This window comes from Pelodiscus sinensis, chromosome 19 (genome assembly GCF_049634645.1).
Source record: "Pelodiscus sinensis isolate JC-2024 chromosome 19, ASM4963464v1, whole genome shotgun sequence".
NCBI classification, from domain to species: Eukaryota; Metazoa; Chordata; order Testudines; family Trionychidae; genus Pelodiscus; species Pelodiscus sinensis.
The window spans coordinates 10,132,573-10,149,572 of record NC_134729.1 but is presented as its reverse complement, the minus strand read 5'-3'; the positions used below and the strand labels follow the sequence as shown (position 1 = coordinate 10,149,572).

General features: G+C 57.6%; 1 protein-coding gene across 1 annotated transcript; it reads left to right on the top strand.

Moving 5' to 3' along the window:
* The first annotated feature begins 4,376 nt into the window (after nucleotides 1-4,376).
* Nucleotides 4,377-15,395, top strand: ASF1B (anti-silencing function 1B histone chaperone). The gene is made up of 4 exons (XM_075902213.1): nucleotides 4,377-4,571; nucleotides 8,418-8,533; nucleotides 12,310-12,486; nucleotides 13,714-15,395. The coding sequence occupies exons 1-4, from the start codon at nucleotides 4,463-4,465 to the stop codon at nucleotides 13,909-13,911; spliced, it is 600 nt and encodes a 199-aa protein (XP_075758328.1). The 5' UTR covers nucleotides 4,377-4,462; the 3' UTR covers nucleotides 13,912-15,395.
* The last annotated feature ends 1,605 nt before the right edge of the window (nucleotides 15,396-17,000 follow it).

Below are 17,000 nucleotides of genomic sequence, written 5' to 3'. Positions count from 1 at the left end.
GGTGGGGAGCCCAGGGCAGGGCTGTGTTAGGGGCTCTGGAAAGTACCCTTGTAAATGTGCCCTGGATATTGGCTGGGAGTGAGGCCATGAAGCCAGAGCCCAGCGAAATGGCTCCGGGTCCCACTGGGCTTTTGGGATCAGTGTGTGTGTAGGGGGGTGGGGGTCTGGCTCTGGCTCCAAGGGCTGTTGGCCCTGAAGGGGCTGGCATGTGTTGTCTCCGGGGGGAGGAGGGAACAAGCAGCCGCAGCCTCCCAGACTCCACTACCTGCAATTAACGGCCTTGTCTTCATTAGACACAGTTACATGGTAATTATCATGAAGCCACCTCCTGCTGAGCATCCCTTGTGCCCCCCAAACCTGCCCGCTCTCTGTCATGGCCTGGGGCACTGCTGGGAGGAACAAAGGGGGTTGTGGGTCAGGACTGAGGGGCACTGGAAGAGCTGGGGGGAGGGAAGCAGGGGGCTGTGGGTCAGGACTGAGGGGCACTGGAAGAGCTGGGGGGAGGGGAGCAGGGGGTTGTGGGTCAGGACTGAGGGGCACTGGAAGAGCTGGGGGGAGGGGAGCAGGGGGCTGTGGGTCAGGACTGAGGGGCACTGGAAGAGCTGGGGGGAGGGGAGCAGGGGGCTGTGGGTCAGGACTGAGGGGCACTGGAAGAGCTGGGGGGAGGGGAGCAGGGGGTTGTGGGTCAGGACTGAGGGGCACTGGAAGAGCTGGGGGGAGGGAAGCAGGGGGCTGTGGGTCAGGACTGAGGGGCACTGGAAGAGCTGGGGGGAGGGAAGCAGGCGGCTGTGGGTCGGGACCGACCAGCACTGGCAGAGCTGGTGGGAGGGGAGCAGCGGGCTGCAGCAGGCCGTTGGTGGGGGGCTACTCCCCAACACCAGTTGCCTGTTCACATCCCTGCTGGTGGCAGAGTTCACGTTGGGCCTGGACTGTGACGAATTCAAAGGGGCTTCTCCCTAGAGGCTGCAGGTCACAGCCTGACCCTTGGGGGTCAATGGGCTCCCCGTCTGTGCTGCCCCATGTCCCTGCTAGCAGTGCCCTATGTATCAGCCTAGTCATAGATGGACCTTCTGTCCCAGGGTCCCAATCAGCCCGGCCATGCCCTGACACGTCAGCAATCGCTGCCCCCATCAGATCCCAGGCCAGGGACCCGCCTCAGAACCCCCTGATAACCTGGCAGGAACTAGAGAAACCCACAGACCGAGCCAGAGAGCAGAGGGATGGGCAGCGTCAAGTGTGGGAGACCGGTACTTGGGGGAATGCTGAAAGCGAGGGGGGAAGAGTGGGCGGGGGGGGGGGGGGCTTGTCATGTGTGGAGGTGGATGGAGGAAGGAGGGAGGGATGGCTGAGTGGGGAGGCAAAAGAGGGAGGGATGGGTCTGGGGGTGATGAGTGTGGGTTGAGTGGGGGATTTGGGCGCAGAGGTGGATGGAGGGAGGATGGGGAGTGGGGGTGATGGAGTGGGAGGGCAGGTGTGGGGGGACACAGGGATGCAGAGTGTGCCACATGTGGAGGTGGATGGAGGAGGGAGGATGAGACAGTGAGGGGTGCTAGAGCGGGTGGGCAGGGGTAGGGCTGTGGGGGGACACAGGGGTACAGTGTGCCACATGTGGAGGTGGATGGAGGAGGGAGGATGAGGCAGTGGGGGGGTGCTAGAGCGGGTGGGCAGGGGTAGAGCTGTGGGGGGACACAGGGGTACAGTGTGCCACATGTGGAGGTGGATGGAGGAGGGAGGATGAGGCAGTGGGGGGGTGCTAGAGCGGGTGGGCAGGGGTAGAGCTGTGGGGGGACACAGGGGTACAGTGTGCCACATGTGGAGGTGGATGGAGGAGGGAGGATGAGGCAGTGGGGGGGTGCTAGAGCGGGTGGGCAGGGGTAGGGCTGTGGGGGGACACAGGGGTACAGTGTGCCACATGTGGAGGTGGATGGAGGAGGGGAGACGGGGGTGTGAAATGTCAGTGATTCCCCTCTCCCAGCTCTGGGGATGAATGTCCCACCCCCCTCGCCCCTGGCAATGGCTCTCCGCTTCCACTTTGCCTCCCCTACCTCCACTCACTGCCCCACACCTGGACCCTGCTGGCGCCTGCCCCACTGGGCTCTCAGCTGGATGGTGAGGCGAAGGCGCCACCTGCCAGCCATGGGGGGAATGGCACCGGCGGCCATGTCACTGGTGGGGGGATGTCGGGAAGGGGCGGGGTGAGTGCAGTGAGAGTGAATGGTGGGAGCCCTGGGCTCCCCCCAGCTCTGCCGGTGCCCCTCACTCTTGATCACAGCCCTGTTGGCCCATTCAGGGCTCCTCCCACCCAGCTCTGCTCCTCCAAAAACAAAAAGTGCCATCACAGTGTATCTGAGCTCTCCCTTCTGCATCCAACCTGCCATGCCAGGCATCTGGGGCATGGGGGTGGGGAGCGCGCCAGGCCCAGGGCTGGGAGCTCCTGCTTTCAGCAGAACGAGACGAACTGGCAGGGCTGACAAGCTGTCAGGTGCACGGAGGATCCCTGGCTGCAACTCCGGCTCCCCCAGCCGGCCGGGGCCAAAGGGGAGCTGGGGAGGGAGCCTGGTGATGGATCCAATCGATCGCGGCTGCTCCGGGGCTGCTCACTCCGACAGCTCGGTGCGGGGAGACACGCTGAGCCCACCCCCTTGTCTCGCATGGCTGCCGGGCGCCTGCCTGTCAGTGGTATGATGAGCCCCTCCCCTTGTTCCATCTGGTTTGGATAGTGGCCTCCTCAGGGAAGGGCGCGGGAGTTTGGCCTGGTCTAGGTTGGAGAGCCTGCACACTGCTACCAGACAATCTGCCCCCATCTATACCCCTCTCTCCATCTCCCACCCCATCTCTCCTTCTCCCCCACTTCATTCCTGCATCCACACCCCTCTCCCATCCCCTCACCCACTCCATGCTTCCCTCTTCAGTCACACAGCAACTCTGTGCAGGATAGCTCACCCAGTGCTGAAATGCAGCTATGTCTGGGGAGAGGCACAGCAGACGTGTAGCAGCCTGCACAGCGGTAGCGACATATGGGACTGGGCTTAGCAGCAACACAGCAGACCAGGCGAGCAGGGAATCCAGCCCAATCTGCAGGAGGGGCAATTGAGGGAGGCAGACTGAAGTGGGGGGTAAATGCTGTGAGTCAGGAGGGGGCACTCTGCTCTCTACTCTCCCCAATCCCTGCACCACAACTCTGTCTAGCACCACACTGGGGCCAGCACCGACCCGTCAGGAACAGTACCTCTTGCTGCGCCCCTACTCTGCCCCCTGCCCTACAGCACCCCCTGCTGAGCCCCCGCCCTGCTCCCTGCCCCACAGCGCCCCCTGCTGAGCCCCCGCCCTTCTCCCTGCCCCACAGCACCCCCTGCTGAGCCCCGCCCTGCTCCCTGCCCTACAACACCCCCTGCTGAGCTCCCACCCTGCTCCCTGCCCCACAGCGCCCCCTGTTGAGCCCCTGCCCTGCCCACAGCGCCCCCTGCTGAGCCCCTGCCCTGCTCCCTGCCCACAGCGCCCCCTGTTGAGCCCCAGCCCTGCTCCCTGCCCTACAGTGCTCCCTGCTGAGCCCCTGCCCTGCTCCCTGCCCCACAGCACCCCCTGCTGAGCCCCCGCCCTTCTCCCTGCCCCACAGCGCCCCCTGCTGAGCCCCGCCCTGCTCCCTTCTCCACAGCGCCCCCTGCTGAACCCCCGCCCTTCTCCCTGCCCTATAGCACCCCCTGCTGAGCCCCGCCCTGCTCCCTGCCCCACAGCGCCCCCTGCTGAACCCCCGCCCTGCTCCCTGCCCCACAGCGCCCCCTGCTGAGCTCCCGTCCTGCTCCCTGCCCCACAGCGCCCCCTGCTGAACCCCCGCCCTGCTCCCTGCCCCACAGCGCCCCCTGCTGAACCCCCGCCCTGCTCCCTGCCCCACAGCACCCCCTGCTGAACCCCCGCCCTGCTCCCTGCCCCACAGCGCCCCCTGTTGAGCCCCTCTCGTGGATCCCACCCACCGGCGCAGGAAAGTAACGCCCGCTCCTGCATGGCCCTGTAGAGTCCAGGCCCCGCCCCCTACAGTCCTACCAATCCAGGCTCCTCCTCTGATTACCCAGCGTCTCCCCCCTCCTCCCGGCTAGTGAGTGGCCGTCTTTGTCCCAAAAACTGTCGCCCACGCTGATTGGTGGGGAGGAAAGTGGGTCGGGTGCGGATTGGCTGCATCCGGCTCCCGCCAGGGCAGGAGCGGGGAAAGCCGATTGGCGTATGTGGGGAAGGGCGTGGCGACTGGCAGGAAGTGGGCGGGCCGGGTGGGGGATTGGTTCCCGGCGCGAAGTGCGAGGATTGGCGGGGGCGTAGCAAGGCGCAGGCGAGGATTGGCGCAGGCCGGCGGGCGGCGCGCGCTGATTGGCCGGCGGCGCGCGCGGCAGGGACAAGGGCCGGCGCGGGCGGCGCGGGGCGGCGGCTTTTGTGGCGCGCGGCGGGTTCGGGTCCCGCTCCCGCCGGCGGCATGTCCCGCGTGTCCGTGCTGGGCGTGTCGGTGCTGGAGAACCCGAGCCCGTTCGGCCGCCCGCTCCGCTTCCAGGTGCAGTTCGAGTGCGGGGAGGCGCTGCCGCACGGTGAGTTCGGGCCCCCTCCCCCCGCGCGCTGGGGAGGGGGTCTCCCCTCTGGCGGGGGGGGGCTTCATGGGCGGGGCTATTCCCCCCCCGGGGGTCGGACTCCAGGGCGCCTGGCAGCGGGGTCCAGGCCGTGCCCGCTGGTCCCTACGCCTGGCCAGGAGCCGGGACGCCTGGGGTCTCTGCCACTGACGTGCTGTGGCCCTGGTCACGTCCCTTCCGGGCTCTAACATGGAGGGAGCTGATTGCCTCACCGTCCCGGGGCTGCGAAGTGCAGGGAGCCTGGACCCTGCCACACACACGCCGGGTGTTTTAAAAAGGCTGCTGGGTTGGCCCCTCTGCCAGGGAGGGTGGCCAGATGCTCTGTCTTGGGCAGGCTCCTCTTCCCCACCCTCCATCTCTTGGCCTGATTGTTCACTCTGGTCGCCTTGTTGTCAGGCCCTCAGAGGCTGAGAGCGCCGTGTGAATTTAAACGCATCGTAATGTCCCCATTGTAAATGCCTGCACAGGCGAAGAGTCTGGAGCTAGATGTGGCCATTTGGGAGAACTGGGCATGAGGAGAAAGCCAGGTGCCTTTTAAGGATGCCCCCATGTTCTACATCTGATCTGGAGATCTTCTCAGCATGCTGCAGAGAGCTCTTTGGTGTTGAAATAACCTAGCTGAGCTAGCCTGATTAACCCTGCTCGTATAACCGTGCCCCTTACCAGTAGGGACAGGACTCGTACCTGGCTGCCGGGGGAATTCTGCTTGCAAACTTCTGCTTGCTTGTTGCCAGTTATGGAATGATTAGAAGAGGTGCTGCTGATGGGGGAGAATCAGGTGTGCCCAGCATTTCTGAAAGCAGGCTATTCATAGCTTAGTTTGGTGGCCAGAGTATCCTTCTGGTCTGGATACTTCAAGGGGCAAAATATCTGCCTTTTGTTGATTAATGGAGTCCAGACTAATTTGGGCCAATGTTCCTGGGTTGAATATTTGCCACTGATAAACATGTGAACGGGACACTACTTAACATGGTGGCTCTGAAAGGTGGCTGTTGGTTTGTAGTTCTTTGTGTGCCCTCCCCCAGTAACATTTCCCATCCAAAAGACTCTTTTGAGGCATCTCTTGGGAGGCTGGTTTCTCTTCTCGAAGAAAGGAGCCCAGGGTTCGAAGAGAATCTTTCTGGGGGGTGTTGGGATAATGTGAATGTGAGATGTCAAATCCCAGAGCGACATTGTCATGCAAGCGTACCTTGCAAAGCCCTCTATGGCCTAAACTGTGAGCCTCTTCACTTCAGGGGGTATCAGAGCTGTGGAGTGGTGGCAGCCAAATCTCTCCACTGTCTTTGAGGCTAAAAAATTGGCATGTCTCACTGGCTTTACAGTTTGAAAATTAGCTGTCTGCAGAGTCTGAGCACAGCCCTGCTGAGCCAAGGGGACAGGAGCTTTGACAGCTGTTGGACTCCCTGTCCTCTTTAAAGCTTCAGGGGGTAGCAGACCATTTGTTGTTTTTTAAGTTCATCCTCTTTGAGGCCATCATCCAGGTTGTGGGAGAGGAGGGGAGGGGGGGGATGCGTGCGCACACAGCACCACCACCTACATAGCCTGCCTTACTCAGCAGGGTTTTTTGGGGGGGTACAGGGGTGCCCCACAGGATTTTTTCCCAAATAGGACGCACCATGCTGTGCTGGGAAACCTGTCTGCAGAATCTCACCAGTGCAGGGAGGGGCGAGTGTTGGTCCTCCATCTGACTGAAATTCCTTGCTCTTAAGGGCTTATGTGGGATTGTCCCCCACTATTCCCTATTCTAGGAGCTCTAGCCCCATTCCCGGGGTTTGAGAGTATATGCAGCTGTTTGCTCCTTGAGGAAGGCTTCCCTGCATGAGGAACCTACTCTAGTCTGTTATGTAATGTAATCTATGGCTGGCACATCCCCCTTTCTTGTAAATTTATAGAGCATCTGTGTGAAAAGCTGTTTCTGATTTGTTATGAGAATGTCCCCTTAATCCAAACCCCCTCTGCTGCGTGACATCACTTTGCCTGGTAAAAGCTACCCTGACCCAGTCTAGGGATATAAGTGACTAGTCGAGTAGTTCAGGGGATCTCAAACTTGTGATACCGTGACATCCCCCCCGAGTTGCTCGTGACCCCCCGGGGGGGTCAGGTCCCACAGTTTGAAAAATGCTGGAGTAGTTGATTACCTGATAAGCCTAGGGTTATTGGGTAGTCGAGTCACTACTCTACTAGTTGCTTCCCCCCCCCAGCTGCCTCTGTATCAGAGGCAGCGGGGGGGGGGGGGGGGGCAGGAGCCAGTGCTGAGAGAGCTGGTTTCCCCTCCTCCAGCTGGCTTTTTCCGCAGGGAGGCAGATGCCAACGTTGGGGACCTAGTTCGTTCCCTAGCGGCTCTTACTACATTTAAAAAGCAGAGCCACAGTGAACCCCATTCTCGACTAATCGAGTAGTTGATTCTGTCGACTACTCGATTAGGGATGTTAAATAGTGGTTAGTAAGCTAATCCAGTCTCCTAGAAAGTACATGCATGTTACATGGAACACTTCCCTCTGGTGTGGAAGTGGAAATGCCACTCTCCCCTCCCCCCAATACACACACACACACACACACACACACACACACACACACACACACACACACACACACACACACACACACACACACACACACCCCTAATCCTTCGAGCTTTGTCTGTGCTTGGGGGCATAGGCCTGGCATTGGCTCAGACTTAGACATGTCTGAGTGTGTCTTTTGCCAAAGCTCAGCACCCACCCAAACCTAAGAGGCTCAGAGTTGAAACTCCTCCCTTTGAACGGACAGTTTGGCAGCCCTGGTACCTGTATTGGAAGGAGCACTGACTATTAACCTGACTTAAAACCAGAGTAGGACTTGCTTGGAATGGAATTACGAGGTAACATGACAAAGGTCCCATTGTGTCAGGCACTGTACAAACAGCAAAAAGAAGGCCGCCTCAAAGAGAATCTGAGGAAAGTACTAGGCAGGGGACAGCAGATGGAACCAGGCAGACAGATGGGGGATTTCAACAAAACCATTCTGGCCTTAAACTGGTGCAGACAATGCTTAAGAGCCCTTGGGTCATAATCAGGAAATCTCTGGTGAGCTTTAAAGAGCAAAGTCTGCTCTAACAGCCTGGCACCCTTTCCACTGGGGCTGCACCCGTCAGGGACTCTGCTCTGGCCTATGGTCTCTCCACTTGCCAGACTCCTGTCTCTTGTTGGCTGGCCACAGGAGCTAACCTTCTGGGATCCCTATCCCTCAAACAAATGGCTTGGTAGCAGTATTCCCTGATGCCACGCAGGAGAGAGTCCAGTGCCACCCAGCTGACTAGCAGAGCACCCACAGCTGGGTTTTGTCTTTCTATTGGTGGTGCCCACCAGCACATGGACAGGAAAGATTAGAGGGAACACTGGTTGGTAGGAAGAAGGGAAGGAACTTACAGCTAAGTCAAATGGTCTTGTGTTTGCCTAAGACTCAGGACCAGAATCTGGTTCTGGGCTGTGCCACAGACTGTTGGGTCTAGGACGAGTCATTTAATCTTGCTGTGCCTTAGTTTCACCCTCTGTAAAAGGGGCATAATAATCCTTGTCTGCTTTATAGTGGTGTCTCTAGAGTGTCGAGGCAGTGCCCAGCACAGTGGGGTGGTGGCCTGTAAGTGAGACACTGATCACTAGGTCTGGATGGGGAACTGATGTGGAATGTAAGCGTCAGGGTCAGATGGTTGCATTGGTGTAAACCTTGCTCAGTTACCCTAACATGAGCCCAGAGCCCCAGCATTACTCAAGGGCTGCTCTGCGAGGGGTGGCTGCCCAGGCTCACTGTGCTCCCCTTCCCTTTCAGACCTGGAGTGGAAGATCATCTATGTGGGCTCTGCAGAAAGTGAGGAGTATGACCAGGTGCTGGACTCGGTGCTGGTGGGGCCTGTCCCAGCTGGGAGGCACATGTTCATCTTTGAGGTAAGAGACAGCTGTGGGAGGGGCTAGAGGGCCTTGTCTCCCGTAAGGAAAAGACTGAGCGAAATGCAGTCAAAGCAGCTGGAGACCCTTATTCTGTGGCAGCCCTTTTGGGCAGGGCTCAGAAACCTGGCCTGGGAGGCGGGGGTCTGGGCACCACCTCGTTATGTTGGTGAAGGTCTTCCGAGCATGGTATCTTCAGAGAGTAGTGGGAACCTGTGGGGATTGGGAAGCACACTTTTCCCCTAGTGTGTTCAGGGTTATTTTTTCCTTCCTCTTAACATGGCTCTTCTGTGGGCTCTTCTCCCAACTGAGATGAGGACTGAGAATTTTCTCCCATTCCCATGCTTGGTTGGTGGGTCTTGCGCCCATGCTCGGGATTGTGCTGATCATGTTTGGGGCTGGGAAGAGTCTGAGCACAGCCTTGCTGAGCCAAGGCAAAGCCCCTCCAGTCAGATTGGCAGGGACATTGGTGGTTATTTGCCTTTCTCTGCAGTGCAGAGCAGGGCTCCCTGCTAGCCTCGTCAGGTTAGCGCTCCATAAATCAATTCCTTGTTGCTGCAGGAGGCTTGGGCATCGCTGGCACTTCAGTCTCTCCTGTTTTCTCCTGTTGGGCTTCCCATGGCTTGGTCTGACCCTGGCTGTTGGGATCGGTAGTGGGTGTGGAGGGGGGTCAGACTAGGTGATCTGGTCGTCCCTTCTGACCTTAAACTCGGATGTGACTGGTTTTAATACCCCTGTTCTCTGACCTCCCCCAGGTGTGGGTATCATACCGGGGTCCATCTAGCCCAGTGTCCTGTATTCCTACAGAGGCCAGTGCCAGGTGTCCCAGAGGGAATGAACAGAACAGGGAATAATCAAATGATCCCTCTCCTGCCATCCATTTCCAGCTTCTGACAAACAGGCTAGGGGCACCATTTCTACCCATCCTTGTTAATAGCCCCTGATAGACCTAACCTCCATGAATGTATCTAGTGTGGGGTTCTTTTTTGTTTTGTTTTTAACCTGGTTCAAGTCCTGGTTTTCAACATCCTCTGGCAAGGAGTTCCCCAGGTTGACTGTGCAGTGTGTCAAGGAATACTTCCTTTTGTTTGTTTTACAACCTGCTGCCTATTAATTTTATTTGATGGCCCCCTAGTTCTTGTGTTTATGGGAACAAGTAAATAACTTCCTTATTTACTTTCTCCACATCAGTCATTATTTTATAGACCTCTATAATATGCCTCCTTAGCTGCCTCTTTTCTAAGCTGAAAAGTCCTAGTTTTATTAATCTCATCTCACGTGGCAGCCCTTCCGAACGCTAATCATTGTTGTCCTTCTCTGAACTTTTTCCAGTGCCAAGATGTCTCTTTTGAGATGAGGTGTTCAAGATGTGGGCATGCCATGGATTTATACAGAGGCAATAAGACAGTCTGTCTTATTTTCTATCCCTTTTTAAATGATTCCCAACTTTCTGTTTCTTTTTGACTGACGCTGCACACTGAGTGGTTGTTTTCAGAGAACTTATCCACAAGGACTCAAAGATCTCTCTTGGGTCTTCACTTTGTAAAAATAGCTGGAATTATGTTTTCCAATATTACTTTGCATTTATCAAAATGAAAATTCATCTGTCATTTTGTTGCCCAATCACTTAGTTTTGTGAGATCCTTTTTGAAGCTCGTCACAGTCTTTGTTTTTAACTACCTTGAGCAGTTTAGTATCCTCTGCAAATTTTGCCATCTCAGTATTTACCCCATTCTCCAGATCAGAACTGGTCCCAGCACAGACCCCTGTGGGATACCACTAGTTACTACTTTCCATTCTGAAAACTGACCATTTATTCCAACCCATAGGCGTGCACCCAGGCACACCCTAATGTCTCGGGCCTGCTAGCGGCTGCTGGAGGAGGAGAGGGATTTGTGACAGGGTGCCACGGACCCTCACTTTAAATTCCCCACGGCCATCAACAGGGCACTGTGGGGCGCAGAGAGTGCATGCGCGGCGTGCTCAAACGCCGCACAAGAGGAGAGGAGACACCCGGGCGTGGCTTGATGTCACGGCCCAGGACACTCAAACCGCGTGGCCCAGCTCCAGAAGGAGCTGGGGCCTGACTACAAACGTGAGCCGGCCTGAGCCATATTTGCGCCCCGGGCCCAGCAGCACCAACCTTTGTGCACCCAGAGGCACCCCTGCCCAGCCCGGCAGCACCGCGCGGCCCCTCCCCCCTCCCCGGGGACGCCCCCGCCTGGCCCGGCAGCACCGCGCGGTGCCCCGGGGGCACCCGGCTAGGGCCTGGCTGGCCTGTGGCTAGGGCCAGCTCTGACTCGAGCCCCAGATCGGAAGGCAGAGGCCGAAGGTAAGGGAGAGGAAGGTGGGGGGGGAAATGAGAGGAAGGGGCTTGTGCTGAGGGGAGGGGGGCAGGTCAGGAGAAGAAAGGGGAAAGCACCAAGGGACAGGGTAGAGGAGAGGCAAATGCCAGGGGGCCAAGTGGAGACAATTAGGAAAAGGGCAGGAGGGGATGTCAGTGGGAGGGGGACAGGGTGATGCTGGGAGAGGAGAGGGGAAGGGCATTGGTGGTTAGAAGGGGGGAGGGGGAGGTGCTGGGAGGCTTGAAAGGAGGGGTGGGCATGAGAAAGGTGGGGATGGAGCAAGGCACATTTGAGGTTTAAGGGGCATGAGGGGAATGGAGGCAGAGGGTGGTGAGGGGGTGGGCATCAGGGAAAAAGGGTGCAGGGGCAGTGAGGGAAGGGGGAGGCACCAGGAGGATGCAGGGGTAAGGGAAGGAGCAGGTGCCAGGGGATTCTGGGGTGAAGCAGAAGGGCAGACACCTGCAGGGAAGGGACCAGCACCAGAGGAGAGAGGCAGGGCAGGTGTGTAGAGGGAGGTGTTAGGAGAAGGGATGAGGAGGGGTAGCTCACCTGATCAGAGTGGGGCTACTGGAGGAGTGGGCACAGGGGGAGTGAAGGGCTGGTGGAGGGGGGCAAGTAGCAGGAGGGCTGAGGGCAGTGAGAAGGGCAGGAGTCAGGAGGGGGGGCAGGTCGCAGGAGGGCTGAGGGCAGTGAGAAGGGCAGGTGTCAGGAGAGCAGAGGAGGGTGAGGAGTTGGGGGGCAGCAGGCACCAGGGGAGCTGATGGAGCAAGGGGAGGAGACATGGCAGCAGAGGGAAAAGGTCGAGGTTTGAGATTTATTAATTGCACATGCAAACAAGCCACATGAACTCAGTACTGGTGCACAACACAATTCATTCTGCTCATGGGAGGAAACTTTTAGAGGGAACACTCCCCCCAGCCCCTCCGCCCCCGAGTTAATGTCACACACATTGGGGTAAGGCAACTGCAGGATAGTTGCATGAGGGGAGTTTGGGTGGGGGGGGGGAACTAATCCCTATTGGTAGGAAAAGTCCGGGGGGGGGGGGGGGTGTCCATGACACCTTTTACTTCTGGTCATGTGTCCATCTTGCCAGGAGAGTATTACCTACAGAGGTGTGGCCAATGGGGGTCAGGGGGCGTGGTTAACAGGGTCAGGGGTGTGGCTGATGGGGGGGGTCAAGTACACTTTTTAAATAATTCTTTGGGTGCACACCCTAATGAAGTGTCCTGCGTATGCCTATGTTCCTACCCTTTCTTTCCTACCTTTTAAGCAGTTAGTTATCAATCCAGGAAAGGCCCTTCCCTCTCATGGCAGCTCACTTTGCTTAAGAGCCTTTGGGGAGGGACCTTGTCAAAGGCTTTCTGGAAATCTACGTACAGTCTGTCCACTGGATCCCCCTTGTCCACAGGCTTGTTGTCTCTTCCTTTCCAGGCCGAAGCCCCCAACCCCGCCCTGATTCCTGAAAGCGACGCCGTGGGGGTGACAGTGGTGCTTATTACCTGCACTTACCTGGGCCAGGAGTTCATCCGTGTGGGTTACTATGTCAACAATGAGTACACAGACCCTGAGCTGCGGGAGAACCCGCCCCTCAAGCCAGACTTCTCCCAGGTACGATCAGCTGACAAAAGGGCTCTTGTCCCTAGGGCCCGTGTAAGGAGCATCTCAGGCCTTCCTGGCAAAGAGGCTTTTGCCACTGCAGAGCCCTGCTCTGACCCAGCTCCTCACCGGGTAGAGGCTGGGATCGGGGAGCTCTGATGCTCTGGGCAGTAAAGTGGCATTTCAAGCTCCTGACCCTGTCTGAGTACTGCAGGGGTGGGCAAAGGGGCCTCAGCGGGCCAGATCCAGCCTGCTGCCGCTCCCCTGCACTCAGGCCAGTCGAGACCTGGGGACAGGGGGAGCGCACGAAGCCTCTTGCTGCCCTGCCAGGAGGGAACCCTGTACCCTTGGTGGGGTGGGGCAGGGTGGGAGGAGCCAGAGACGACGTCCACAGGGCAGCACTGGGGTGAGGGGAGGTGCCCCCCCAACCTAAGGGGAAAACCTTCCTTTGGCCCCCTCCTGAGGCTGCTCCTCCCCCATTTCCTCCCACCCCTTTCCTGCCCCCCTTTTTTCCTGAAGGTGGGGGATGTGCCCCCTGATTGGAGGGAGCTCAGGAAGTCTCTTCACACCGCCAGAGGTGCAAGGTGCCTAGAGGGAACTTCCAGCTGTTCAAAACAGCTGGCGGTTCTCTCTAGGTGCTGGGTGCCCATGGCAGGGTGTGGGGCAAATATTTCATATGCTCCCCACCCTGAGGCCAATTAGGGTCTGTGCTTGGGGGAGCACTTGAAGTCTCCTGGCCCTGCCCCTTCTGCCTGAGACCCCGCCCCTTCCAGGATAGCCCATGACCACTTCTGAAATTCAGGAGGCCCCCCTTTCAAAAGTCAATGCACATTTCTGGGCTAGTGGAAGGGTGAGATTTGATGTTCCTGGCTAGGACGGAGTCAGGACATCTGGGTTCAATTCCTGGCTTGCTACCGATTTCACTTGTGACCTTGCCCAAGTTCGTCTCCCCCACAGCCCCGTGCCTCTGTTTGCCACTCTGTACAGGGAGCTATTGGGATGTAAGTTATGACCATTACTACAGTAAGCAGAAAAGCCCTGAGTTCTATCCCAGCACTGTCCTGTCCTTCCACCTCTGCTGGCTTAGGCCACATTATGCCCTGGCGGGGAGGGGGAAACTCCAGCCAGGCCCCTGCAGCCAACTGGCTGACTGGAAGTATCCAGCATGCCTGCCTCACCAGTTGGGGGGCTGCAAGTCTCTCACCCCACAGCTGTCTGACTCCTCCTCTCCCTGCTTAGCTGCAAAGGAACATTCTGGCCTCCAACCCCCGTGTCACTCGCTTCCACATCAACTGGGATGGCCCCAGCGACCAGGTGGAGGACATCGAGAACATGGACCCAGAGCCTGGGGGCCTGCTGGCTGCCAGCTGCACCTCGGCCAAGGGGGTGGGCACTGCCCTTGGCCTCTTGCCGGAGAACTCCATGGACTGCATGTGATCCTGGACACGAGAGCCCACGGACACAGCCACTGTGGGGACGGGGACCTGAATGGCTTCAGGGGGGCTGCATCCATGTACCACGTACCACAGCCACGGGGGAAACCTGGACAAGTTCTGATGGGGTAACCAAAGGGTTAATGCTGCTCCCTGACCAATGGAGTGTCTGGTTGTGACCCTTCCCCTGAGCCTGCCAGGGCATTAGGGCACAGTCTGTGGGTAGACGGGAGGTGGGGGGAGGGGTGGAAATCTGCTTTGTGGCCAGGCTCCTCCCCCCGTGCCACTTACTAGCTGGATCGCCCCCTTCTCTGGTTTGGCAGCAGCCCCCACTGGCTCCGTAAAATCACCCTCCAAAAGCACTTCGTCCCACCCCCGCTGCGTCAGGCCACCAGCTCAGGCAGCCCCGACTCCCTTGGGTACGTGGGGCTTGGGTGGCTTGACAGAAACGTCAGCCAGATCTGCTGGCTTGTCTGTGGGGACCACCCCTGCCACTGCACTCACCAGCTCTGCTCCAGTTTGGGCTGCTGCAGCTCTGACATGCCCCTGCCTGGGATGGTTAGCTGCAGCTGAGGCAGACTCCATGTCAGTTCTCCCCTCCCCCTCTTCTCCGTCCTCCCCCCTGCTCTGTCTAGCTTCTCCTCCTCCCCCCCCCCCCCCCCGCTTTGTCTAGCTGGGCAGTCGTGTGCTCTCCCCTCCAGCCCACTGCTGCAGCTTTGCAGTGCTGCTACTGCCTTCCCAGCATGGCTGGCAAAGCTACATGGGGGTCCCTCCTCCTGGCAGAATCCCAATAATTCTAGGGTGGCTTCCACCAGCTGGAGGATTGAATCCCCTTCAAGGGTATCAGGTGGAGTCTCTGTCTAGCCATGGCACGGGACTTGCTGCCATCGTTGTTCTATCTGCTCCTCTGTGGAACAACTCGCTAAAATCTTAGTCCCTTCCTGGGACAAAGGGGGACAATGTACAGAGCGCCTGTGCTCAGATGGCTTGACCGTGGGGTGGGGTGTGCCCGGCGCCACGTGACAGGTGTCTGATCCACACTAGGGTGCGTTAGAATCTGACCTCTCCCGCTGGATCAACTTCCTTCAGCCTCAAGAAGAGCCTCTGAAAACACTCCCATGGCAGCGCTGGTCTGGTAGCTTGTGCTAGAAATGCGCTTCTGTTCCACTAGACTGACCCTTCGCTCTTAAGGTAACATCTGCAGCCTGATCAGGAATGGAGCATGTCCCTTATTACTGGGGGGGGGGGTAGATCCTAGTCTCACTCTAGTGTAAATGGCCACAGACAAAACCCAGCTGAGCTCTCAACCTGCTGCTGGCTCCCCAGGGCCAAAGCTTCTTGGGGGAAGCACAGTTCAGTCCTGAAGTGCCCTGTTCTGACCTCTTCTGGTTCCCTCTCCGATGCAGTAGGAATATTCTTTGCATACTTGTTTTTTTAAACTATTGAAAGTGTCTTAAGTCAACATAGTAATAAAGCTCTTTGAACAGATGGCTGTCTCGTCCGCTGGAGCAAACAGTATGGCGAGGCCTGGCAGCACGGCCTCACCAGCAGGGATACGAGAGCGTAACCATTTCAATGGTTAACTGATAGGCTCGAGCTTACCAGTTTCTGTAACAGTTACCAATTCCCAGGGAGCCGGCTGCCACCCTGCACTGCTGGCTCTGTATTGGGGTCTGCAGAGCAGCAGCCTGTTCCTTGGCAGCGGAGAGCTGGTGTGCTAGTAAGTTGGCTCCCGGCGCACAGTGGCTCCAGCTGCTGGCCCTGCTCCTGGGTAGCCGACTGTCTCCCTGTGCTGCAGGCTCTGCGGTATAAGCTGCGTACGGCCGAGCCCACAGCATGTAACCACTGAGGCTTTTAACAGTCACACTGCTACGCTGTTAACAGTTTAACATCCCCACTCACCAGCCTCCTTCACAGTCATGGTGCTTCCGGCTAGGGGCTGTGCCAGCAGCATTCTTCAGCCGTGACACGGCCTGCTGTGGTGTCAGCTGGTGAGTTCGGACCCTGCCCGTGGGGGTCTTGAGGCACTGAAAAACCTTACTGCAAGCACAAACCCTCACTCCTGACAGTCCACCTACCTGGCCCCTTTATGGTCAAGCATGGTGCCAGCCTGTGAAGTTTGAGCAATGGGACAAGAGTCCTGGTGCCTATTCCTTGTCCTGCCACTGACTGTCGACATAGGCAAATCTTCCCCCTCTGTGCCTACTTCCATCGACTCACCCACCACCACCCTTTGCCTGTTTCGACTGGAGCCTTAGCCCCAAAGAGCTCCCTTTGTAATGCAGCCTGCAGGGGCTTGGGCATATGCCCTCTTATGTATTAGCCATCAGCTTGTCCTGCCTGTGTCTCCCAGGCAAGGTTTCAGGTCCTGCCTAGGTGGGAGAACTAGCGAAAAAGCTTATCATGAGGGAAAGGGGAGCTGTCAAAGTCACTGTTGAGCTGTGTCCACACTGCCACTTGTCCAAGCCAGATGTGTAAAACAGTTGTGCAAATTCCAGTTGGTAGGTGCATTCTCCCTTCATGCTGGGCTTTGCACAGTGGCTAGTACACGAAGTGGTACTAAACAGGCAGTGGGGGTGGTGTAGCCAAGGTGGTCCCAGGATATTAAAGAGAAAGTGAGTTGGTATTTTTATTAGATCAACTGCTGTTGGTGAGAGCTGTGCCTTTGAGCCACACAACAGCTACGGTGTGGGGCTCCAAAGCTGGTTTAACAGAAGTTGATCCACTATAAGATATTACTTCACAGTGTCTCGCTACATGAAAATGGCAGTGACCTGTCCCCAGCATGCACTGGTGCATGTGACTGCCAAGTGCATACTAGAAAGGTGTTCCAGCTCAACCAGTTTTGAAATAGATTCTTAACCAGGGTATGTCTCTAATGGAAATGCACCGGTCAGTGCGGCAACATCCATGTGCTGGTTAAACCTGTCTGAATGAGGCTCATATTGTTGTGTATGGCTGCAGTAGGGGTTAGCATCAGTTTAACCCGATTGTGAGATGTTTAAACACAGACCACTTGAAGCAGTCTGGTTTTGTTTGTACAGCCCCTGGCACACCTGAACGGTGAACAACTGCAGCTTTCTAGTGCATGAT

Coding starts and splice junctions, on each gene's coding strand:
- ASF1B (XM_075902213.1), top strand. CDS start 4,463: ATGTCCCGCGTGTCCGTGCTGGGCGTGTCGGTGCTGGAGAACCCGAGC. Junction 8,534..12,309: donor GGCACATGTTCATCTTTGAG/GTAAGAGACAGC, acceptor CTTCCTTTCCAG/GCCGAAGCCCCCAACCCCGC. Junction 12,487..13,713: donor TCAAGCCAGACTTCTCCCAG/GTACGATCAGCT, acceptor CTCCCTGCTTAG/CTGCAAAGGAACATTCTGGC.